The sequence below is a fragment of the Scyliorhinus torazame genome, chromosome 18 (assembly GCF_047496885.1).
Source record: "Scyliorhinus torazame isolate Kashiwa2021f chromosome 18, sScyTor2.1, whole genome shotgun sequence".
Taxonomy (NCBI): domain Eukaryota; kingdom Metazoa; phylum Chordata; class Chondrichthyes; order Carcharhiniformes; family Scyliorhinidae; genus Scyliorhinus; species Scyliorhinus torazame.
Window position 1 is genome coordinate 169,732,835 of NC_092724.1, and position 25,475 is coordinate 169,758,309.

General features: G+C 50.4%; 1 protein-coding gene across 3 annotated transcripts in view; it reads right to left on the reverse strand.

Annotated features, from left to right (window-relative positions):
• Positions 1-1,583: 1,583 nt before the first annotated feature.
• The window catches only part of LOC140395746 (glutamine-rich protein 2-like), a 342,552-nt gene continuing 318,660 nt past the window's right edge, over positions 1,584-25,475 (reverse strand). For all 3 annotated transcript variants that reach the window (XM_072483896.1, XM_072483897.1, XM_072483898.1), the window contains 2 exons: positions 15,544-15,648; positions 1,584-1,987 (listed from right to left, as the gene is read on the reverse strand). In XM_072483896.1, the coding sequence (XP_072339997.1) occupies positions 1,806-1,987; positions 15,544-15,648 (287 nt within the window). In that variant the 3' untranslated portion in view covers positions 1,584-1,805. The remainder of the gene's footprint in view (positions 1,988-15,543; positions 15,649-25,475) is intronic.

Genomic DNA, 25,475 nt, shown 5'->3' on the forward strand with positions numbered 1-25,475 from the left:
CCACACACCCTGACCCACACACGCCCTGACCCACACACCCTGACCCACAAACCCTGACCCACACACTCTGACCCACACACCCTGACCCACACACTGACCCACACACTCTGACCCCACACACCCTGACCCACACACCCTGACCCACACACCCTGACCCACACACTCTGACCCACACACCCTGACCCACACACCCTGACCCCCACAACCTGACCCACACACTCTGACCCACACACCCTGACCCACACACACTGACCCACACACTCTGACCCACACACCCTGACCCACACACCCTGACCCACACACTGACCCACTCACCCTGACCCACACACCCTGACCCACACACCCTGACCCACACACCCTGACCCACACACCCTGACCCACACCCTGACCCCCACACCCTGACCCCCACACCCTGACCCACACACCCTGACCCACACACTCTGACCCACACACCCTGACCCACACACCCTGACCCCCACACTGACCCACTCACCCTGACCCACACACCCTGACCCCCACACCCTGACCCACCCACTCTGACCCACACACCCTGACCCACACACCCTGACCCACACACTGACCCACTCACCCACCCACACACCCTGACCCACACACCCTGACCCACACACCCTGACCCACACACCCTGACCCACACCCTGACCCCCACACCCTGACCCCCACACCCTGACCCCCACACCCTGACCCACACACCCTGACCCACACACTCTGACCCACACACCCTGACCCACACACCCTGACCCCCACACTGACCCACTCACCCTGACCCACACACCCTGACCCCCACACCCTGACCCACACACTCTGACCCCCACACTCTGACCCCCACACTCTGACCCCCACACTCTGACCCCCACACTCTGACCCACACCCTGACACACCCACCCCATCCCTGCCGGAACCCCATTGGCTGGCTGCTGCTGGCTGGAACAGCTGGAGAATGCCGGTCTATTACATCGAAGGGAGGTGATATATTTCCAAGTCAGGGTGGGGAATGAAAATCGCTTATTGTGACAAGTGGGCTTCAAATGAAGTTACTGTGAAAAGCCCCTAGTCACCACATTCCGGCGCCTGTTCGGGGAGGCTGGTACGGGAATGGGTTGGATGGGCACTTGCCTGTGTTGGTGTTTGGATCAGTCTGCTGCCCCTCACCCTTCTGGATGGGAGAGAGGACGAGGATTTGGAAATCCCACCCGCCCCTCCTCCCTGGCCAGGGATTGTCTCCGGTGTCGCTTTGAGCTGTGCATCTTGGAAAGAGGAGTTGATGCATCGGGACTGAACCGCGTGGCCCTGGCACCTGAAGCACTAACACAATAAACTGGAAGCAACTTAATTCCCGCTAATCGCACCGGGCACGAAGCAGCTGGAGCCGACTCGGGACCTGGGTCTCGCCAGATTCCTCTCAGTTTGGGCTTTGCTGCTATCACGGGTCCATTCTCCAGGCAGAGATGGGGAAATGGACCATTGATGAATAATCTTGACCATGTGGTCATTGTGCTCAGAGGGAGGGTGTACAAGTGGTGATCTCTCAGCGATGACACAAACCAACATCAGAAAGCAGAGCATGGAGTAAATGGGCGAATTTTCCATTTTATTCACATTGTGGCCAAGCAGACTCGAAACGCCTTCAATTACAGCTAAATCTCGGTCCCTTTAACATCCACACTAACTGCTCCCTCTGGACACAACAGTCAAAAACACACAAAATGGATTCTTTAAACAAACATTTCCACATACATTCAGAGATGAGTTTTAACTATTAACAGGGCTTGATTGGGGCTGACATTTCAAATCCCGAGTGATTCCTCCGGCTGTGCAGAGTTTCCAGTGGCCGCTTTGCCCAGCGGACATGAGAGTGAAGGTTCCTCTGCTGACATCTGGTTGTCAATGCAAGGGCACAGCGGTGTTAGATTAGTAAAACACTGACAGTCAAGCTCCGAAGACAAACTTCCATTCGGCATTACAGAACCTGAAAAGGGTCATAAAAAACAATTAGATTTTCCCTCCATTTCCTGTGACACTAACTACTCGAAAGAGGGAGTTCCCAGAGCACTGGGTGCTGAAAGAGGGAGTTCCCAGAGCACTGGGTGCTGATAGAGGGAGTTCCCAGAGCACTGGGTGCTGATAGAGGGAGTTCCCAGAGCACTGGGTGCTGAAAAAGGGAGATCCCAGAGCACTGGGTGCTGAAAGAGGGTGGTCCCAGAGCACTGGGTGCTGAAAGAGGGAGGTCCCAGAGCACTGGGTGCTGAAAGAGGGAGGTCCCAGAGCACTGGGTGCTGAAAGAAGGAGATCCCAGAGCACTGGGTGCTGAAAAAGGGAGATCCCAGAGCACTGGGTGCTGAAAGAGGGTGGTCCCAGAGCACTGGGTGCTGAAAGAGGGAGGTCCCAGAGCACTGGGTGCTGAAAGAAGGAGATCCCAGAGCACTGGGTGCTGAAAAAGGGAGTTCCCAGAGCACTGGGTGCTGAAAGAGGGAGGTCCCAGAGCACTGGGTGCTGAAAGAGGGAGGTTCCAGAGCACTGGGTGCTGAAAGAGGGAGTTTCCAGAGCACTGGGTGCTGAAAGAGAGAGATCCCAGAGCACTGGGTGGTGAAAGAGGGAGATCCCAGAGAACTGGGTGCTGAAAGAGGGAGGTTCCAGAGCACTGGGTGCTGAAAGAGGGAGGTCCCAGAGCACTGGGTGCTGAAAGAGGGAGGTTCCAGAGCACTGGGTGCTGAAAGAGGGAGTTCCCAGAGCACTGGGTGCTGAAAGAGAGAGATCCCAGAGCACTGGGTGGTGAAAGAGGAAGCCTGGTCTGGTGTACTGTTTAAACTTGGAGCTGTGTGGATGTGGGTCCTGCCTGCGGAGTTTAAACATGTCCCATCTGAAGCCATGGAGGAGGCTGGAGATGGAGGGCAGAGTGGAGCCTGTGACCCTGCCTGGGAATGAGTGAAGGATGAAGAGGGGCCGCTACTCAGGCTGGGTTTCAATAAGAACTAGGAGCAGGAGGTCATTCGGGCCCTTCGAGCCGGCTCTACTATTCAGCCCCATTATCCTGCCCATCGCCATAACCCTGGACTGCTTCGCTGATCAAATGTCAATGTACCTCAGCTTTGAATATCTAGATTTTTTTTGAAAATATCTCATTAAGGCGTATATAATAATTTAAACAATTTTCAAGATAAAAAAAGCAACAAAACAAATAACACCCCCCAACCAAAACCCAGGCCCAGCCAATGTGGCTCACATACACAGGTCCCCAATCCCCCTTTGTCATTAACTATTTCCCACCTGACCAGCCCCCCTCTGCCTCCCTCTTTCCCTTTACCCCCCGCCCCCCCCGTTCCATCTGCTGACAGCTTGATTTTCTCCAAAGAAGTCAATAAACGGCTGCTACCTTCCGGATGAACCCTAGCATCGATCCCCTCAGAGCGAACTTGATCTTCTGGAGGCTGAGAAACCCGGCCTGTCACTGACCCATGCCCCCAATCCCTCCACACCAATAAGATCCGTCTCCGGGCTACCAGGGAGGCAAAGGCCAAAACATCTGGCCTCTCTCACCCCCTGGACTCCTGGGTCTTCTGACACACACCCAAAAACGCCACCTCTGGACTCGGAAACACCCGTACCTTCAATACCGTGGACGTGACATCGGCAAATCATTGCCAAAATCCTCTAAGCCTCGGACATACCCAAAACATGTGGACATGATTTGCGGGTCCTCCTACACACCGCCCACACCTATCCTCCACCCCTGAAGAACCTGCTCATACGGGCCACAATCATGTCCACCCTTGTGGACCACCTTGAACTATATCAGGCTGAGCCTCGCACACGACGAGGACGCGTTAACCCTATTCAGGGCCTCGTCCCATAATCCCGCCTCTAATACCTTGCCCAATTCTTCCTCCCTCTATTGCTTCACCTCCCCTATCGGGGCCCCCTCCCATTACATCAACTCTTTATAAATTTCTGAGACCTTCCCCTCCCCGACTCCATTTTTGACACCACCTTGTCCTGCATCCCCCTGGGGCGGTAGGAGCGGGAAGGTCGAAACCTGCCTCCGTGTAAAGTCCCTCACCTGCAGATAGCGACACCCCACCCCGGGGAGCGCAAACTCCCTCCTCCAAGCACGGATCCCCAAACTGCTCAATCCCAGCTCACTGCCACCCTTCCAAACCCCTCCCCCCCCCCCGGTGCAAACTGGTGGTTGCCACATATAGGTGCACACACCGATGCCCCCTCCACTCCCATATGCTTCCGCCACTGGTCACACCCTCAAGGCCGTCACTACCACCGGGCTTGTTGAGTACCGAGCCGGCGAGAATGGCAGAGGTGCCGTTAACAGGGCCCCTAAACTTGTGCCCCGACATGAGGCTACCTCCGCCCCGCTCCCATACCGAACCCTCCCCCACGACCCACTTCCTGACCAGCATTACTATGTTCACCGCCCAGTAGTAGTTCCTGAAATTCGGTAGTGCCAGCAACACCCCCTCTCGACCCCAGCACCTGATTTACCCGCGGGGTCTTACTCACCCACACAAACCCAGACATCACCGAGTTCACCCTATTAAAAAAAAGTCTTTGGGATAAAAATAGGCAGGCACTGAGATACAAACAAAAACCTTGGGTGAACCTTCATCTTTACCGTCTGCACCCTCCCTGCCAGTGACAACGGGAGCATATCCCAACCTCCCCGCCAGTGACAACGGGAGCATATCCCACCCTCCCCGCCAGTGACAACGGGAGCACATCCCACCCTCCCCGCCAGTGACAACGGGAGCATATCCCACCCTCCCCGCCAGTGACAACGGGAGCATATCCCACCCTCCCCGCCAGTGACAACGGGAGCACATTCCACCCTCCCCGCCAGTGACAACGGGAGCGTATCCCACCCTCCCCGCCAGTGACAATGGGAGCACATCCCACCCTCCCCGCCAGTGACAACGGGAGCACATCCCACCCTCCCCGCCAGTGACAACGGGAGCATATCCCACCCTCCCCGCCAGTGACAACGGGAGCACATCCCACCCTCCCCGCCAGTGACAACAGGAGCATATCCCACCCTCCCCGCCAGTGACAACGGGAGCACATCCCACCCTCCCCGCTAGTGACAACGGGAGCATATCCCACCCTCCCCGCCAGTGACAACGGGAGCACATCCCACCTTCCAAAGCCCTCCTTCATCTGCTCCACTAACCGAGCCAGATTCAGCTTGTGTAGCAGGCCCTACACCTGCGCCACCTGGATACCCAAATACCGAAAACTCCCTTCCACCACCTTCAACGGCATCTCCCCCAATCACCTCTCCTTCCCCCTCGCCTGGATCGCAAAGACTTTGCTCCTACCCATATTCAATATATACGCTGAAAACCGGCTGAATTCCCCAAGAATCCCCATAATCTCTCCAATCCCCCCAGCGGGTCAGAAATATACAAAAGTAGGTCCTCCACAAATAGCGACCCCCCCCCCCCCCCCCCCCCCCCCCCCCCCCAAGGAATATTCCAGATCAAACCAAGGAGTGAGTGAGGAAAAAAAAGAAGATACATGGCTGAACCCAGGATAAAGATGGCTGGATATGACTATCCTACCTTATTTTCTGAAAGGGAATCGTACGACCAATGGAGAAGTGCAGTAGTTATGTGGACTAAGGTAACTGCTTTGGGAAAGAGAAAACAAGGTATGGCATTGGCTCTTTCTCTACCATATGGCAGTAAAATCCGAAACAAAGAGCTTTCTGAGCTGGAATTGGAAGAGTTAGACTCAGAAGAAGGTCTGGAGACTTTATTACATTATATGGATAAGATTTATCAGAAAGATGACTTGTTAAGTGCGTATGAAGCATGGTCGGATTTTGATAAGTTCCGGAAAATGGAGGATATCTCCATGGAAGACTATATAATGGAATTTGGCAGACTATATAAAAGCTGCAGAAATACAACCTGGAATTGCCACAGTCTGTGTTGGCATTTAAATTACTTGACTGTGCTAGAGTGAGCAACATGGATAGGCTCCTGGTTTTGACAGGAGTTCAGTTTACGGATGAGGATACCTTATTCGATCAGATGACAAAAGCTTTAAAAAAGTTTCTGGGGAAACATTCGATTCCGATGGCTCTGATGACACAGATAGGTCAGCCTGCAATAAGGCAGAATATGGAAGATACGCTACTAACAGGATGGCGAAATCGTATGGCTTCAAACAGGTTCCAAGACTATAGAGGGAGATCGGGACCTGGAAATTATGAAGACAGAAACCCAGTTAGAATCTACAATAGGAAGATGAACCCCAGAAAAGCCCGGGGTTTGATAAATCGATGTTTTCGGTGTGACTCTCAATACCATTGTGCTTTCAACTGTCCAACTCGTTATGATAGAGTGTTTGAAGCGACACATGACACGGAAGAGTCAGAAGAGGAAAAAGATAGTGACCAGAAAGAAGGCATTGTCCTATTAACAAGCAGTTTTACGCCGGTAATGAGGGTGTTGGTTGCAGAATCCTTCAACTGTGCTGTATTGGACAGTGGCTGCACATCTACTATGTGTGGAATTGACTGGTTAAAATGTTACGTGGACTCCTTGAATGCTGAAAATCGTAACAAGGTTAAGGAATTTGAAAGTTCCACAAGTTTCAGGTTTGGGGATGATAATACTCTGAAGTCGCTGAAAAGAGTGGTGATCCCTTGCAATATTGCCGGAGTGAATCATTTCATTAGCACGGATGTTGTATCAAGTGAGATACCTTTGCTTCGTCAATGAAGAAAGCACACATGAAACTGGATGTGGAACAGGATAAGGCAACAGTTTTTGGAAAGACGGTGGACTTACAATTTACACAGTTGGGACACTATTGTATTCCATTACTGGCAAATAATTTTTCAAGTAGAGTGGTTAAGGATGTGTTAATGGCAGTTGAAAATGGGACTTTAGCTGATCAAAAGCTTGTGGTATTAAAACTGCATAGGCAATTTGCGCATCCGTCACCTTGGAGGCTGAAAAATGTATTAAAGGATGCAGGGGTAAGGGATGAAGACTATACTAAACTGATAGAACAGGTTAGTGATGCTGTGAAGTTTGTAGGAAGTACAGAAGGACACCAGCACGACCAATAGTAACCCTACCTTTGGCCAGGGATTTTAACGACATTGTGGCCATGGACCTTAAGATCTGGGATAAAGCCAATAATATATTTATTTTGCATTTTGTAGATTTAGCAACTAGATTTAGTCAATCAACGATTGTACGAAGTAAAGAAAAGAGAGTAATTCTGGATCAAATCGTGGAAAAATGGATAGGGACAGGAATGGGTCCACCGGCAAAATTCCTTATGGACAATGGGGGAGAATTTGCTAATGATGAGTTTAGGAATATGTGTGAAAACGTGAATATCACAGTTATGAATACGGCTGCAGAAAGCCCATTTAGTAATGGTGTGTGTGAAAGAAACCATGCAGTAATAGATGACATGCTCCGGATAATTTAGGCAGATAGACCAAACTGCAAGTTAAATTCAGCTTTAGCATGGACAGTACATGCAAAGAATTCATTGCAGATGGTTGGGGGCTATAGTCCCTATCAATTAGTGTTTGGTAGAAATCCTAAACTTCCGTCCATTTTGGATGACCAGCCTCCAGCTTGGGAGGGGACTACAATTAGCTCTGCCTTTGCTGAACATTTAAATGCATTACATAGCAGTAGAAAAGCTTTTTTGGAAGCAGAAGTCTCTGAAAGAATTCACAGAGCTTTAAGACATAACGTACGGCCATCAGATGCCGTTTTTCAGCAAGGAGGCATGGTATACTATAAGAGAGGCAGTTTTAATGAATGGACAGGCCCAGGGAAGATCATAGGCATAGATGGCAAAACAATTATTTTGCACCATGGTAATCAAACTGTTAGGGTCCATTCATCAAGGATAATGGGTACAGATTACAAATTTTCAAATTAAGACAGAGCAGACAGACATGACAAGGAACCAGAATCATCTGGTCCGCATGTGTTACAGAACTATGAGGACCAATTAACTGATATAGACAGGGTTTCTGTGGAGGAACACAACACTTCTGATGAATTAGAACAGGCCATTTTTACAAAAGGACAACTGCCAAAAGTTGGAACAAAAGTGACATACTTGCCTGAAGGGTCTAGTCAATGGAAGGATGCAACTGTTATTAGTAGAGCAGGGAAGGCCACTGGAAAGTATAAACATTGGTTGAATGTACAGCATTCAGGGGAAGGAGTCAAGACAATGGATTGGGACCATGAAGTTCAAAAATGGAGGGCACAGAAACGCAGTGCCAGTTCAGATAGTACATCGGATAGTGAACAGGTCCGCAGGAAAAGGTCGAGAACTATTGAAAGGACATCCCACAGCAGAAGGGAAAGATCAAGCAGTAGCAGTACAGAACGAGAGACCAGGCGGGAGAGGGGACGTAGTTTGTCAAGGTCTTGGAACACGAGTAAGACTACGAATACTAATAGGAGTAGAAGCCCACATGCACGTGAGATTTTGGTGGCTTCCAATAAATTAGATGAAAAAGTTATCAAAGATGCCAAACAGCAAGAACTGTATAGTTGGAGTGATTTTAGGGTATACATGGAAGTACCGAATAGGGGACAAAGAGCTCTATCCCACCGACGGATTTGCATGGAAAAGGTTCTTCCAGATGGAACTTACAAGGCAAAGGCCAGGCTTGTGGCAAGGGGATTTGAAGAAAACTTAGAAGATCAGGATTTAAGGATTGAGTTGCCTACGGCAGGAAAGGTTATTTTAAAGATCTTCTTGGCTCCATTAGCCACAAAGGCATGGGAATGCAAATCTATAGATATAAAAGCTGCCTTTTTGCAGGGGCATCAGCTCCAGAGAGACATTTTTCTCCGTCCTCCTAAAGAAGCAGCTAACACAGAAGGGGTACTCTGGAAGTTGAACAAATGTGTATATGGATTAAATGATGCGCCTAGAGTCTGGTATTTTTCGGTAAGGTCAGTTTTGTTAAAGTTAGGCTGTTGCCAGTTGAAAGCAGATCCTGCAATGTTTTACTGGCACTATAAAGGAATTCTTTCTGGCATCTTTATGATGCATGTCGATGATTTTTTGTGGAGTGGGACTACTGATTTCGAAGCTATTGTAATCTCTGGTTTGAGGAAAGAATTCAGGGTCGGAAGTCAGGCTTCCGGTGCATTTAAATATATTGGACTGGAAATCGGACAGACTAAGTTAGGGGCAACTTTACGTCAGCAATCATATTTGGAAAGCATCAGCCCAATAGCAATTAGTCGTGGCCGGGTTTTCACAAAAAGACGCAATGGTTTCAAAGATGGAAAAAGAGCAACTGAATTGGTTAGGTAGACAGACTAGACCGGACGTGAGTTTTGATGTCTTAGAGTTGAGTACAAAAATGAATGATCCCAAAGTGGAAGACATAATAAGAGCAAATAAAGCGTTGGCCAAACTAAAAATGCAGGAGTGTGTTTTGAGATTCCCGGTTTTAGGTGACCGTAGGAACATCGATTATCGTGATGGATCATTATTTAATCAGAATTAATCTGATAATTATTATTATCAGAATGGATTATTATTTAAACGGTAAGATGTTAAAACATGCTGCTGTGCAGAGGGACCTGGGTGTGCTGGTGCACAAGTCGCAAAAAGTTGATGTGCAGGTGCAACAGGTGATTAAGAAGGCTAATCGAGTTTTGTCTTTCATTGCAAGAGGGATGGAATTTAAGACTAGGGAGGTTATGCTGCAATTGTATCGGGTGTTGGTGAGGCCGCATCTGGAGTATTGTGTTCAGTTTTGGTCTCCTTACCTGAGAAAGGACATATTGGCACTGGAGGGAGTGCAGAGGAGATTCACTAGGTTGATCCCAGAGTTGAGGGGATTAGATTATGACGAGAGGTTGAGTAGACTGGGACTGTACTCATTGGAGTTTAGAAGGATGCGGGGGGATCTTATTGAAACATATAAGATTATGAAGGGAATAGACAGGATAGATGCGGGCAGGTTGTTTCCACTGGTCGGGGAAAGCAGAACTAGGGGGCATAGCCTCAAAATAAGGGGAAGTAGATTTAGGATGGAGTGTAGGAGGAACTTCTTCACCCAAAGGGTTGTGAATCTCTGGAATTCCTTGCCCAGTGAAGCAGTTGAGGCTTCTTTAAACGTTTTTAAGAAAAAGATAGATGCCTTTCTAAAGAATAAAGGGATTCGGGGATATGGTGTACGGGCCGGAGAGTGGAGCTGAGTCCACAAAGATCAGCCATGATCTCATTAAATGGCGGAGCAGGCTCGAGGGGCCAGTTGGCCTACTCCTGTTCCTAGTTCTTATGTTCTTACGCACCCTAAGCAAATTTATGTGATGGGGTTTCAAGCGCAGGAGGTTTTATAATTTTCCTTTTGGAGAACAATGGTATATGTTGTCCTCTTGTGTGGGAAACAAAGAAAATAAAGAGAGTGGTCAAAAGCACTTTGGCTGCTGCGACATTAAGCCTTGTAGAGGCGGTGGATATGGCCTTTATATATCTCAGATATTGACAGAAATGTTGGGATTAGGGGATTTGGGAAATATACCTATTGACTGTCATGTTGACAATAAATCCCTGTGGGAAAATGTGCACTCTACAAAAAGTGTCAATGAAATAAGGTTAAGGATAGACATCGCAAGTTTGAAGCAGATATTGGACAGATGGGAAATAGCAAAAATTAAATGGGTCGACAGTAGCTATCAATTGTCAGACTGTTTTACAAATAGAGGGGCTAGTTCACAGAAACTTTTGGATCTTGTGAATGAAGGGCGCCCGTTTCTGTGACTGTTTTTTTATCTTCCTGAAAAAAAATGAAAAAAAAGAAGGGGGGAAATTATGTGTGTGTTTTTGAGTTTCTTGTAATTTTGATTTCGCCTAATTATTTTTTTTCCCCAAGGAAGGGGAGACTATTAAGTAATGGGTTAAGAGACATTCCAATTAGTTGTCTCATTTATGTTAAGTATCCAATAATTGACACTGATATGTAAAGGGGATTCAGGTGGCCTTTGTGTCAGGTGATGTGAAGATAGAGTTTTGTACAGAGTATGTTAAAGTGGAATAAAAGTGTTTGTAAAAGGAGCAGAACCTTTGACTCTTTATACAACAGCAGCTAAATGTCTAACAATGGCGGCCACCACCTCCATTCCCACAGAGGGCATCATGATCACATTTAACAGCCTTCTAATGTTCACCACTAAATGCTTCCCTTTCACAAACCCCGTCTGGTCCTCCCCTATCACCCCTGGCACGTAATCCTCGAGGCCAGGATCTTGGCCAGGAATCTAATTTAGAAGGGAGATTGGCCTGTACGACCCACATTGTTCTGGGTCCTTATCCCGCTTCAGGATAAGAGAAATTGAGGCCTGCGACATTGTTTGGGGGGGGGGGGGGGTTACCCCTCGCTCTCTAGCCTCATTAAATGCCCTTACCAGCAAGGGCCCCAGCACTCCTGAAAACGATTTATAAAACTCCACTGGGTACCCATCCAGCCCTGGGGCCTTGCCCGACTGCACTGCCTGCAGCCCCACCACACTTCAATCAGCCCAATTGGGGCCCCTAGGCCCTCCACCAGCTCTTCCTCCACCCTCGGAAACCCCAGCCGGGTCCAAGATCGTGTTCCCCTCTCTATCCTTCACTTTCCCTATCTCCTTAGCCGTCTCCCGTTTCCTTGGCTGGTGTGCCAGCATCCTACTGGCCTTCTGCCCATATTCATACACCGCCCCTCTCGCCGTCCTCAACCGCCCCACCACCTTCCTCATAGATATCAGCCCAAACTCCATCTGCAGCTTCTGCCGCTCCATCAACGACCCTGCCTCCAGGGTTTCCTTGTACCTCCTGACCACCTGGAGGATGTCCCCCACTAATCTATCCATCTCCATCCGCTCCGCCTTCTCCCTATGAGCCGGTATTGAGATAAACTTCCCTCTCACCACTGCCTTCAACACCTCCCATATCGTAGCTGCTGAAATCTCCCCCTTATCATTTATCTCTACATATCTCCGAATGGCCTCCCTCACCTACACACACACCTCCTCCTCCTCCGCTAATACTCCTACATCTCACCTCCAGTGCGGGCGCTGGCCCTCCCCTTACTCACCGGTAAGTCCACCCAGTGCGGGGCATGATCTGACACCACTATCACTCAGTAGTCAGCATCCACCACCACCGCCAGCAACGTCCTATCCATTTTTAAAAATATAAATTTAGTGTACCCAATTATTATTTTTTTTCCAAGTAAGGGGCAATTTAGCGCAGCCAATCCACCTACCCTGCACATCTTTGGGTTGTGGAGGTGAAACACACGCAGACACGGGGAGAATGTGCAAACTCCACACGGACAGTGACCCAGGGCCGGTATTCGAACCCGGGTCCTCAGCGCCGCAGTCCCAGTGCTAACCACTGCGCCACATGCCGCCCGCAATGTGCTATCCATAACGAAAAAGTCAATCCGGGAGTCGGCTTCATGTACATGGGAAAAGAATGAGTGCTCTTTCGCTCTCGGCAACCCAAGCCTTCACCAATCCACCCCTCCCATAAATCCCTTTAGTTCCTTCTCAGCCGCTGACAACCTCCCTGTCCTCGAACTGGACCGATCCAGCCTTGCATCTGTGACCGTGTTAAAGTCCCTCCCATAATCAGCTGATGCTCGCCTCATGAACTCGTCCCTCACCATGTCACCTTCCAACAACCTCTCCCCTCTCAGCGGTCTTCTAACCCCCCCTCCCTCTGCTCCCCACCCCATAACAAAATAACAATCCCAGTATCCATCACCACAGTAACCACCCATTCCCACTCTCTCGCTCTCTCCCCCAAAGCCCTTCACATTTTTGACTTCAGTCCAATTCTTTCTTTCTGATGAAAGTGTTTCTCATTATAATTGTGTGAAGGTGCCGCCCGGATTGGCAATGGCTGCAACTCACCGCCCCCCCCCCCCCCCCACCCCCAATTTCTCACCCCCATGTCCAGTCACCCTGAATCTCCATTTGAACTTTCACCAAAGTAAACATGAGGCGGCCGCCCATCCCCCACCTTCTGGAGGAGCCGAGACCCGGCCAGGAAATCAGGAGGAGCCGAGACCCGGCCAGGAAATCAGGAGGCAGTGGATGACCTGGACATGGGTATTTTGTTGAACTCTGCAGATTGCACAACCCAGACTGATCCACCTTCAACAATGTCGGACCGCAGATTAGTCTCATTCCGCCCAGCCTATGGGATTCAGGTTTTGTTTGGCAGGAAAACCGAATCCCGAAATTGGCGAGTAGGAGACGTAACAGCAGCCTCCTCCTGGTTTGGCTCAGGTATAACTGCTTTACGAGGTGTACTTGCTGCCTCACGATAACAACCACTTGCAGCCATAAGTGAGAGTTGGGTGAAAGTGAGGAGCCATTAGAGGATGAGGCACTCTGCAGAGTGCAGTTACCCTCTGTGAGAGGTTCTCCCCTGACTTACATCGCTCCCTGAAGACATTGTGCAGCCTCTCACAGGAACACCTACTACATGGGTTAGCCCACCTGGAGCAGGAACATAGGATGGTTAACGTCAATGCATAATCATAGGATCAGACAGTGCGGCACTCCCTCAGCACTGACCCACTGACAGTGCGGCGCTCCCTCAGCACTGACCCTCTGACAGTGCAGCACTCCCTCAGTACTGACCCTCTGACGGTGCAGCACTCCCTCAGTACTGACCCTCTGACGGTGCAGCACTCCCTCAGTACTGACCCTCTGACAGTGCGGCGCTCCCTCAGTACTGACCCACTGACAGTGCGGCGCTCCCTCAGTACTGACCCTCTGACAGTGCAGCACTCCCTCAGTACTGACCCTCTGACGGTGCAGCACTCCCTCAGTACTGACCCTCTGACGGTGCAGCACTCCCTCAGTACTGACCCTCTGACAGTGCGGCGCTCCCTCAGTACTGACCCACTGACAGTGCGGCGCTCCCTCAGTACTGACCCTCTGACAGTGCGGCACTCCCTCAGTACTGACCCTCTGACAGTGCAGCGCTCCCTCAGCACTGACCCTCTGACAGTGCGGCGCTCCCTCAGTACTGACCCTCTGACAGTGCAGCACTCCCTCAGTACTGACCCTCTGACAGTGCAGCACTCCCTCAGTACTGACCCTCTTACAGTGCAGCACTCCCTCAGTACTGACCCTCTGACAGTGCGGCACTCCCTCAGTTCTGACCCTCTGACAGTGCAGCACTCCCTCAGTACTGACCCTCTGACAGTGCGGCACTCCCTCAGCACTGACCCTCTGACAGTGCGGCACTCCCTCAGTACTGACCCTCTGACAGTGCGGCACTCCCTCAGTACTGACCCTCTGACAGTGCAGCACTCCCTCAGTACTGACCCTCTGACAGTGCGGCACTCCCTCAGTACTGACCCTCTGACAGTGCAGCACTCCCTCAGTACTGACCCTCTGACAGTGCGGCACTCCCTCAGTACTGACCCTCTGACAGTGCAGCACTCCCTCAGTACTGACCCTCTGACAGTGCGGCACTCCCTCAGTACTGACCCTCTGACAATGCGGCACTCCCTCAGTACTGACCCTCTGACAGTGCAGCACTCCCTCAGTACTGACCCTCTGACAATGCGGCACTCCCTCAGTACTGATCCTCTGACAGTGCAGCACTCCCTCAGTACTGACGCTATGACAGTGCAGCACTCCCTCAGTACTGACCCTCTGACAGTGCAGCACTCCCTCAGTACTGACCCTCTGACAGTGCAGCACTCCCTCAGTACTGACCCTCTGACAGTGCAGCACTCCCTCAGTACTGACCCTCTGACAGTGCGGCACTCCCTCAGTACTGACCCTCTGACAGTGCGGCATTCCCTCAGTACTGACCCTCTGACAGTGCAGCACTCCCTCAGTACTGACCCTCTGACAGTGCAGCACTCCCTCAGTACTGACCCTCTGACAGTGCAGCACTCCCTCAGTACTGACCCTCTGACAGTGCGGCACTCCCTCAGTACTGACCCTCTGACAGTGCAGCACTCCCTCAGTACTGACCCTCTGACAGTGCGGCACTCCCTCAGTACTGACCCTCTGACAGTGCAGCACTCCCTCAGTACTGACCCTCTGACAGTGCGGCACTCCCTCAGTACTGACCCTCTGACAGTGCAGCACTCCCTCAGTACTGACCCTCTGACAGTGCGGCACTCCCTCAGTACTGACCCTCTGACAGTGCAGCACTCCCTCAGTACTGACCCTCTGACAGTGCGGCACTCCCTCAGTACTGACCGTCTGACAGTGCACCAAATATTGTGGATGTTTGAGGCAGAGACACTTTCGAATCTCTTCCTCCCTGAGGCTTACACAGGGCGGCAGCAGATTCTGTGCTGAGACTTGACCATTCAGAGTTTGGTAGTATGGGAAAACCGTCAGCAGCCAGTGAGAAACCCCTTGTTAACACCTCTCTGGACCAGGGCCCTGACGCACTGTCCGCCGGCTGGTTAATCTCAGGCAGCTGTGAGACGTTTGCTGGCTGGTGCCCAAGTTCGAGATTCCACTCAGAATTGACAGTCCTTACCTGGCTGTGCGAGGGAGGGCAGAAATGCACAGTATGACTGACAGGAGGAGAGTTTTGATGAAGAGCTTTTCCGTGATGAATTAGTTATCGGTTTGCATTTTGTTACTGTAACAGAAGAAGGGGTGTGAGTGAGATCAGTGTGACAGAGAAGGTCCCAGCTGCCTGTGAGCCACAACCTCAAAAACCTAATGAGTGTTTCTGAAAATATAAATCACAGAATAATACAGAGCAGTAAAGGCCCTTCGGCCCATCGAGTCTGCCCCGCTGCATGAGAAACCCCTGAGCTGGCCACCTAATCCCATTTTCCAGCATTGGGCCCATAGCCTGGAATGTTGTGACATCCCCAGCGCTCATCCAGGTACTTTTTAAAGGATGTGAGGCAACCCGCCTCTCCCACCCTCCCAGGCCGTGCGTTCCAGACCCGCCTCTCCCACCCTCCCAGGCCGTGCGTTCCAGACCCGCCTCTCCCACCCTCCCAGGCCGTGCGTTCCAGACCCGCCTCTCCCCCCCTCCCAGGCCGTGCGTTCCAGACCCTCACCACCCTCCCAGGCCGTGCGTTCCAGACCCGCCTCTCCCACCCTCCCAGGCAGCGCCTTCCAGACCCTCACCACCCTCCCAGGCCGTGCGTTCCAGACCCGCCTCTCCCACCCTCCCAGGCAGCGCGTTCCAGATCCTCACCACCCTCCCAGGCCGTGCGTTCCAGACCCGCCTCTCCCACCCTCCCAGGCAGCGCGTTCCAGACCCGCCTCTCCCACCCTCCCAGGCCGTGCGTTCCAGACCCGCCTCTCCCACCCTCCCAGGCAGCGCATTCCAGACCCGCCTCTCCCACCCTCCCAGGCCGTGCGTTCCAGACCCGCCTCTCCCACCCTCCCAGGCAGCGCATTCCAGACCCGCCTCTCCCACCCTCCCAGGCCGTGCGTTCCAGACCCGCCTCTCCCACCCTCCCAGGCAGCGCATTCCAGACCCTCACCACCCTCCCAGGCCGTGCGTTCCAGACCCGCCTCTCCCACCCTCCCAGGCAGCGCGTTCCAGATCCTCACCACCCTCCCAGGCCGTGCGTTCCAGACCCGCCTCTCCCACCCTCCCAGGCCGTGCGTTCCAGACCCGCCTCTCCCACCCTCCCAGGCAGCGAATTCCAGACCCGCCTCTCCCACCCTCCCAGGCCGTGCGTTCCAGACCCGCCTCTCCCACCCTCCCAGGCAGCGCATTCCAGACCCGCCTCTCCCACCCTCCCAGGCAGCGCGTTCCAGACCCGCCTCTCCCACCCTCCCAGGCAGCGCATTCCAGACCCGCCTCTCCCACCCTCCCAGGCCGTGCGTTCCAGACCCGCCTCTCCCACCCTCCCAGGCAGCGCATTCCAGACCCGCCTCTCCCACCCTCCCAGGCCGTGCGTTCCAGACCCGCCTCTCCCACCCTCCCAGGCAGCGCATTCCAGACCCGCCTCTCCCACCCTCCCAGGCAGCGCGTTCCAGACCCGCCTCTCCCACCCTCCCAGGCAGCGCATTCCAGACCCGCCTCTCCCACCCTCCCAGGCCGTGCGTTCCAGACCCGCCTCTCCCACCCTCCCAGGCAGCGCGTTCCAGACCCGCCTCTCCCACCCTCCCAGGCAGCGCGTTCCAGACCCGCCTCTCCCACCCTCCCAGGCAGCGCATTCCAGACCCGCCTCTCCCACCCTCCCAGGCCGTGCGTTCCAGACCCGCCTCTCCCACCCTCCCAGGCAGCGCATTCCAGACCCGCCTCTCCCACCCTCCCAGGCAGCGCCTTCCAGACCCTCACCACCCTCTGGGTAAAAAAGTTTTTCCTCAAATCACCCTGAACTTCCCGCCCCTCACCTTGAACATGTGTCCCCCTCGTAACCGACCCTCCAACTCAGGGGAACAGCTGCTCCCTCTCCACCCTGTCCGTGCCCCTCAGAATCTTGTCCACCTCGATCAGGTCGCCCCTCAGTCTTCTCTGCTCCAGAGAAAACAATCCAAGCTCATCCAACCTCTCTTCATAACTGACATGTTCCATCCCAGGCAACATCCTGGTGAATCTCCTCAGTACCCCCTCCTGTGCAATCACATCCTTCCTGTAATGTGGTGACCAGAATTGCACACAGTGCTCCAGCTGTGGCCTCACCAAAGTTCTCCAACTCCAACATGTCCTCCCTGTTTTGTAATCTATGCCACGATTAAGAAAGGCATATGGACCATGTGCCTTTTTCACCACCCTATTAACCTGCCCTCACTTCCTTTCATTCTTAACTCATCTAATTTTATGTTACTGTGTTTTCAGTCTCAATGGGAGAGATGTGGACACAGAGCCATATTCCCTCTTTGAAGACCTCCACCTGTGCAGAATGTGGAACAGGAACCTCAGAAACAGCTCATTCTGTCTGGGGCTCGAGACTGATGATTTTTGCTGTTATTTATTCCTTTTAATATTGTACAAAATTAAGTTTTAATGATTTATTATTGAGTGGAACATTATAAATCATTTTTCAGCATTTTCTTTTTGATCATAAATCATCGATGTGTTACGATTACTGATCTATTGAACAACGACAAATCTGAAAGAAATGATCAGTTGAGACAATAAAATTGACAAAAAAACCATTTTAGTGATTCTACATTTACAGGAACTTTCCGCTGTTGATTCACCAGCCTGTGAAACACCATAGAATCTAACACAAACTCAGACATAAATCTGGGCGATTGATAGTCCATTCATTCAGACCAAAATTATTGACAACAGACAGGGCAAGAAGCAATTTCAATGCATCGAGCAACATCTGGAAATAGCAGAAAAAAGGAGTAAAAAGCAGATGTTGAAAGTGGGTCATTGAATCCAATTGGTCAGATCAACAAGAAAGACAGCTCAGAATGTAAAGCGGGAGGGGACTGTCCGTGTAAAACACACAGTGCGGGAGGGGACTGTCCGTGTAAAACACACAGTGCGGGAGGGGACTGTCGTGGTGAGTGTGAGAGAGAGGGAGAAGGGAGTGTGAGAGAGAGGGAGAGGTGAGAGTGAGAGGGAGAGGTGAGTGCGAGAGGGGAAGAGGGGAGTGTGAGAGTGAGTGAGAGGTGAGTGTGAGAGAGAGGGAGAAGGGAGTGTGAGAGATAGGGAGAGGTAAGTGTGAGAGGGAGAGGTGAGTGTGAGAGTGAGAGTGGAGAGTGTGAGAGAGAGAGTGGTGAGTGTGAGAGAGCGGAAGAGGGGAGTTGAGAGAGAGGGAGAGGTGAGTGTGAGAGAGAGGGAGAGGTGATTGTGAGAGAGAGGGAGAGGTAAGTGTGAGAGAGAGGGAGAGGGAAGTGTGTGAGAGAGAGGTGAGTGTGAGAGTGAGAGTGGTGAGTGTGAGAGAGAGGGAGAGGGGAGTGTGAGAGAGAGTGAGAGGTGAGTGTGAGAGAGAGAGAGATAGTCCAGTGTCTGACTCTATAGTGCGATAGCCCAGTGTCTGACTCTATAGTGCGATAGTCCAGTGTCTGACTCTATAGTGGGATAGTCCAGTGTCTGACTCTATAGTGAGATAGTCCAGTGTCTGACTCTATAGAGCGATAGTCCAGTGTCTGACTCTATAGTGAGATAGCCCAGTGTCTGACTCTATAGTGCGATAGTCCAGTGTCTGACACTATAGTGCGATAGTCCAGTGTCTGACTCTATAGAGCGATAGTCCAGTGTCTGACTCTATAGAGCGATAGTCCAGTGTCTGACTCTATAGTGCGATAGTCCAGTGTCTGACTCTATAGTGAGATAGTCCAGTGTCTGACTCTATAGTGCGATAGTCCAGTGTCTGACTCTATAGAGCGATAGTCCAGTGTCTGACTCTATAGTGCGATAGTCCAGTGTCTGACTCTGTAGTGCGATAGTCCAGTGTCTGACTCTGTAGTGCGATAGTCCAGTGTCTGACTCTATAGTGAGATAGTCCAGTGTCTGACTCTATAGTGCGATAGTCCAGTGTCTGACTCTATAGTGCGATAGCCCAGTATCTGACTCAATAGTGAGATAGTCCAGTGTCTGACTCTATAGTGCGATAGTCCGGTGTCTGACTCTATAGTGCGATAGTCCGGTGTCTGACTCTATAGTGCGATAGTCCAGTGTCTGACTCTATAGTGCGATAGCCCAGTGTCTGACTCTACAGTGCGATAGTCCTGTGTCTGACTCTATAGTGAGATAGTCCAGTGTCTGACTCTATAGTGCGATAGCCCAGTGTCTGACTCTACAGTGCGATAGTCCTGTGTCTGACTCTATAGTGAGATAGTCCAGTGTCTGACTCTATAGTGAGATAGTCCGGTGTCTGACTCTATAGTGAGATAGTCCAGTGTCTGACTCTATAGTGCGATAGCCCAGTGTCTGACGCTATAGTGCGATAGTCCAGTGTCTGACTCGAAAGTGCGATAGTCCAGTGTCTGACTCTATAGTGAGATAGTCCAGTGTCTGACTCTATAGTGAGATAGTCCAGTGTCTGACTCGAAGGTGCGATAGCCCAGTGTCTGACTCTATAGTGCGATAGTCCAGTGTCTGACTCTATAGTGAGATAGTCCAGTGTCTGACTCTATCGCGCGATAGTCCAGTATCTGACTCTATAGTGCGATAGTCCAGTGTCTGACTCTATAGTGCGATAGCCCAGTGTCTGTCTGTATAGTGCGATAGTCCAGTGTCTGACTCTATAGTGAGATATTCCAGTGTCTGACTCTATCGCGCGATAGTCCAGTATCTGACTCTATAGTGCGATAGTCCAGTGTCTGACTCTATAGTGAGATAGTCCAGTGTCTGACTCTATCGCGCGATAGTCCAGTGTCTGACTCTATAGTGCGATAGTCCAGTGTCTGACTCTATAGTGAGATAGTCCAGTGTCTGACTCTATAGTGAGATAGTCCAGTGTCTGACTCTATAGTGAGATAGTCCAGTGTCTGACTGTATCGCGCGATAGTCCAGTGTCTGACTCTATAGTGCGATAGTCCAGTGTCTGACTCTATAGTGAGATAGTCCAGTGTCTGACTCTATAGTGAGATAGTCCAGTGTCTGACTCTATAGTGAGATAGTCCAGTGTCTGACTCTATAGTGCGATAGCCCAGTGTCTGACTCTGTAGTGCGATAGTCCAGTGTCTGACTCTATAGTGAGATAGTCCAGTGTCTGACTCTATCGCGCGATAGTCCAGTGTCTGACTCTATAGTGCGATAGTCCAGTGTCTGACTCTATAGTGCGATAGCCCAGTGTCTGTCTGTATAGTGCGATAGTCCAGTGTCTGACTCTATAGTGAGATATTCCAGTGTCTGACTCTATCGCGCGATAGTCCAGTATCTGACTCTATAGTGCGATAGTCCAGTGTCTGACTCTATAGTGCGATAGTCCAGTGTCTGACTCTATAGTGAGATATTCCAGTGTCTGACTCTATCGCGCGATAGTCCAGTATCTGACTCTATAGTGCGATAGTCCAGTGTCTGACTCTATAGTGAGATAGTCCAGTGTCTGACTCTATCGCGCGATAGTCCAGAATCTGACTCTATAGTGCGATAGTCCAGTGTCTGACTCTATAGTGCGATAGCCCAGTGTCTGTCTGTATAGTGCGATAGTCCAGTGTCTGACTCTATAGTGAGATATTCCAGTGTCTGACTCTATAGTGCGATAGTCCAGTGTCTGACTCTATAGTGCGATAGTCCAGTGTCTGACTCTATAGTGCGATAGTCCAGTGTCTGACTCTAAGGTGCGATAGTCCAGTGTCTGACTCAATAGCGCGATAGTCCAGTGTCTGACTCTATAGTGCGATAGTCCAGTGTCTGACTCTATAGTGCGATAGTCCAGTGTCTGTCTGTATAGTGCAATAGTCCAGTGTCTGACTCTATAGTGCGATAGTCCAGTGTCTGACTCTATAGTGAGATAGTCCAGTGTCTGACTCTATAGTGAGATAGTCCAGTGTCTGACTCTATAGTGAGATAGTCCTGTGTCTGACTCTATAGTGCGATAGTCCAGTGTCTGTCTGTATAGTGCGATAGCCCAGTGTCTGTCTGTATAGTGCAATAGTCCAGTGTCTGACTCTATAGTGAGATAGTCCAGTGTCTGACTCTATAGTGAGATAGTCCAGTGTCTGACTCTATAGTGAGATAGTCCAGTGTCTGACTCTATAGTGAGATATTCCAGTGTCTGACTCTGTAGTGAGATATTCCAGTGTCTGACTCTATAGTTAGATAGTCCAGTGTCTGACTCTATAGTGCGATAGTCCAGTGCCTGTCTCTATAGTGAGATAGTCCAGTGTCTGACTCTATAGTGAGATAGTCCAGTGTCTGACTCTATAGTGCGATAGTCCAGTATCTGACTCTGTAGTGAGATATTCCAGTGTCCGACTCTATAGTGCGATAGTCCAGTGTCTGACTCTATAGTGCGATAGTCCAGTGTCTGACTCTATAGTGCGATAGTCCAGTGTCTGACTCTATAGTGCGATAGTCCAGTGTCTGACTCTATAGTGAGATAGTCCAGTGTCTGACTCTATAGTGCGATACTCCAGTGTCTGACTCTATAGTGAGATAGTCCAGTGTCTGACTCTATAGTGAGATAGTCCAGTGTCTGACTCTATAGTGCGATAGTCCAGTGTCTGACTCTATCGTGCGATAGTCCAGTGTCTGACTCTATAGTGCATTAGTCCAGTGTCTGACTCTATAGTGCGATAGTCCAGTGTCTGACTCTATAGTGAGATAGTCCAATGTCTGACTCTATAGTGCGATAGCCCAGTGTCTGACTCTATAGTGAGATAGTCCAGTGTCTGACTCTATAGTGCGATAGTCCAGTGTCTGACTCTATAGTGAGAAAGTCCAATGTCTGACTCTATAGTGAGATAGTCCAGTGTCTGACTCTTTCGTGCGATAGCCCAGTGTCTGACTCTATAGTGAGATAGTCCGGTGTCTGACTCTATAGTGAGATAGTCCAGTGTCTGACTCTATAGTGAGATAGTCCAGTGTCTGACTCTATAGTGAGATAGTCCAGTGTCTGACTCTATAGTGAGATAGTCCAGTGTCTGACTCTATAGTGCGTTAGTCCAGTGTCTGACTCTATAGTGAGATAGTCCGGTCTCTGACTCTATAGTGAGATAGTCCAGTGTCTGACTCTATAGTGCGGTAGTCCAGTGTCTGACTCTATAGTGCGATAGTCCAGTGTCTGACTCTATAGTGCGTTAGTCCAGTGTCTGACTCTATAGTGAGATAGTCCAGTGTCTGACTCTATAGTGCGATAGTCCAGTGTCTGACTCTATAGTGCGATAGTCCAGTGTCTGACTCTATAGTGCGATAGTCCAGTGTCTGACTCTATAGTGAGATAGTCCAGTGTCTGACTCTATAGTGCGATAGTCCAGTGTCTGACTCTATAGTGCGATAGTCCTGTGTCTGACTCTATAGTGCGATAGTCCAGTGTCTGACTCTATAGTGCGATAGTCCAGTGTCTGACTCTATAGTGCGATAGTCCAGTGTCTGACTCTATAGTGAGATAGTCCAGTGTCTGACTCTATAGTGAGATAGTCCAGTGTCTGACTCGATAGTGCGATAGTCCAGTGTCTGACTCTATAGTGCGATAGTCCAGTGTCTGACTCTATAGTGCGATAGTCCAGTGTCTGACTCTATAGTGCGATAGTCCAGTGTCTGACTCTATAGTGCGATAGTCCAGTGTCTGACTCTATAGTGCGATAGTCCAGTGTCTGACTCTATAGTGCGATAGTCCAGTGTCTGACTCTATAGTGAGATAGTCCAGTGTCTGACTCTATAGTGAGATAGTCCAGTGTCTGACTCGATAGTGCGATAGTCCAGTGTCTGACTCTATAGTGCGATAGTCCAGTGTCTGACTCTATAGTGCGATAGTCCAGTGTCTGACTCTATAGTGCGATAGTCCAGTGTCTGACTCTATAGTGCGATAGTCCGGTGTCTGACTCTATAGTGCGATAGTCCAGTGTCTGACTCTATAGTGCGATAGTCCAGTGTCTGACTCTACAGTGCGATAGTCCAGTGTCTGACTCTATAGTGCGATAGTCCAGTGTCTGACTCTATAGTGCGATAGTCCAGTGTCTGACTCTATAGTGCGATAGTCCAGTGTCTGACTCTATAGTGCGATAGTCCAGTGTCTGACTCTATAGTGCGATAGTCCAGTGTCTGACTCTATAGTGCGATAGTCCGGTGTCTGACTCTATAGTGCGATAGTCCAGTGTCTGACTCTATAGTGCGATAGTCCAGTGTCTGACTCTACAGTGCGATAGTCCAGTGTCTGACTCTATAGTGCGATAGTCCAGTGTCTGACTCTATAGTGCGATAGTCCAGTGTCTGACTCTATAGTGCGATAGTCCAGTGTCTGACTCTATAGTGCGATAGTCCAGTGTCTGACTCTATAGTGAGATAGTCCAGTGTCTGACTCTATAGTGAGATAGTCCAGTGTCTGACTCGATAGTGCGATAGTCCAGTGTCTGACTCTATAGTGCGATAGTCCAGTGTCTGACTCTATAGTGCGATAGTCCAGTGTCTGACTCTATAGTGCGATAGTCCAGTGTCTGACTCTATAGTGCGATAGTCCAGTGTCTGACTCTATAGTGCGATAGTCCAGTGTCTGACTCTATAGTGCGATAGTCCAGTGTCTGACTCTATAGTGAGATAGTCCAGTGTCTGACTCTATAGTGAGATAGTCCAGTGTCTGACTCGATAGTGCGATAGTCCAGTGTCTGACTCTATAGTGCGATAGTCCAGTGTCTGACTCTATAGTGCGATAGTCCAGTGTCTGACTCTATAGTGCGATAGTCCAGTGTCTGACTCTATAGTGCGATAGTCCGGTGTCTGACTCTATAGTGCGATAGTCCAGTGTCTGACTCTATAGTGCGATAGTCCAGTGTCTGACTCTACAGTGCGATAGTCCAGTGTCTGACTCTATAGTGCGATAGTCCAGTGTCTGACTCTATAGTGCGATAGTCCAGTGTCTGACTCTATAGTGCGATAGTCCGGTGTCTGACTCTATAGTGCGATAGCCCAGTGTCTGACTCTATAGTGCGATAGTCCAGTGTCTGACTCTATAGTGCGATAGTCCGGTGTCTGACTCTATAGTGCGATAGTCCAGTGTCTGACTCTATAGTGCGATAGTCCAGTGTCTGACTCTACAGTGCGATAGTCCAGTGTCTGACTCTATAGTGCGATAGTCCAGTGTCTGACTCTATAGTGCGATAGTCCAGTGTCTGACTCTATAGTGCGATAGTCCGGTGTCTGACTCTATAGTGCGATAGTCCAGTGTCTGACTCTATAGTGCGATAGTCCAGTGTCTGACTCTACAGTGCGATAGTCCAGTGTCTGACTCTATAGTGCGATAGTCCAGTGTCTGACTCTATAGTGCGATAGTCCAGTGTCTGACTCTATAGTGCGATAGTCCGGTGTCTGACTCTATAGTGCGATAGCCCAGTGTCTGACTCTACAGTGCGATAGTCCAGTGTCTGACTCTATAGTGCGATAGTCCGGTGTCTGACTCTATAGTGCGATAGTCCGGTGTCTGTCTGTATAGTGCGATAGTCCAGTGTCTGACTCTATAGTGCGATAGCCCGGTGTCTGACTCTATAGTGCGATAGTCCAGTGTCTGACTCTTTAGTGCGATAGTCCAGTGTCTGACTCTATAGTGCGATAGTCCGGTGTCTGACTCTATAGTGCGATAGCCCAGTGTCTGACTCTATAGTGCGATAGTCCAGTGTCTGACTCTATAGTGCGATAGTCCAGTGTCTGACTCTATAGTGCGATAGCCCAGTGTCTGACTCTATAGTGAGATAGTCCAGTGTCTGACTCTATAGTGCGATAGTCCAGTGTCTGACTCTATAGTGAGATAGTCCAGTGTCTGACTGTATCGCGCGATAGTCCAGTGTCTGACTCTATAGTGCGATAGTCCAGTGTCTGACTCTATAGTGAGATAGTCCAGTGTCTGACTCTATAGTGAGATAGTCCAGTGTCTG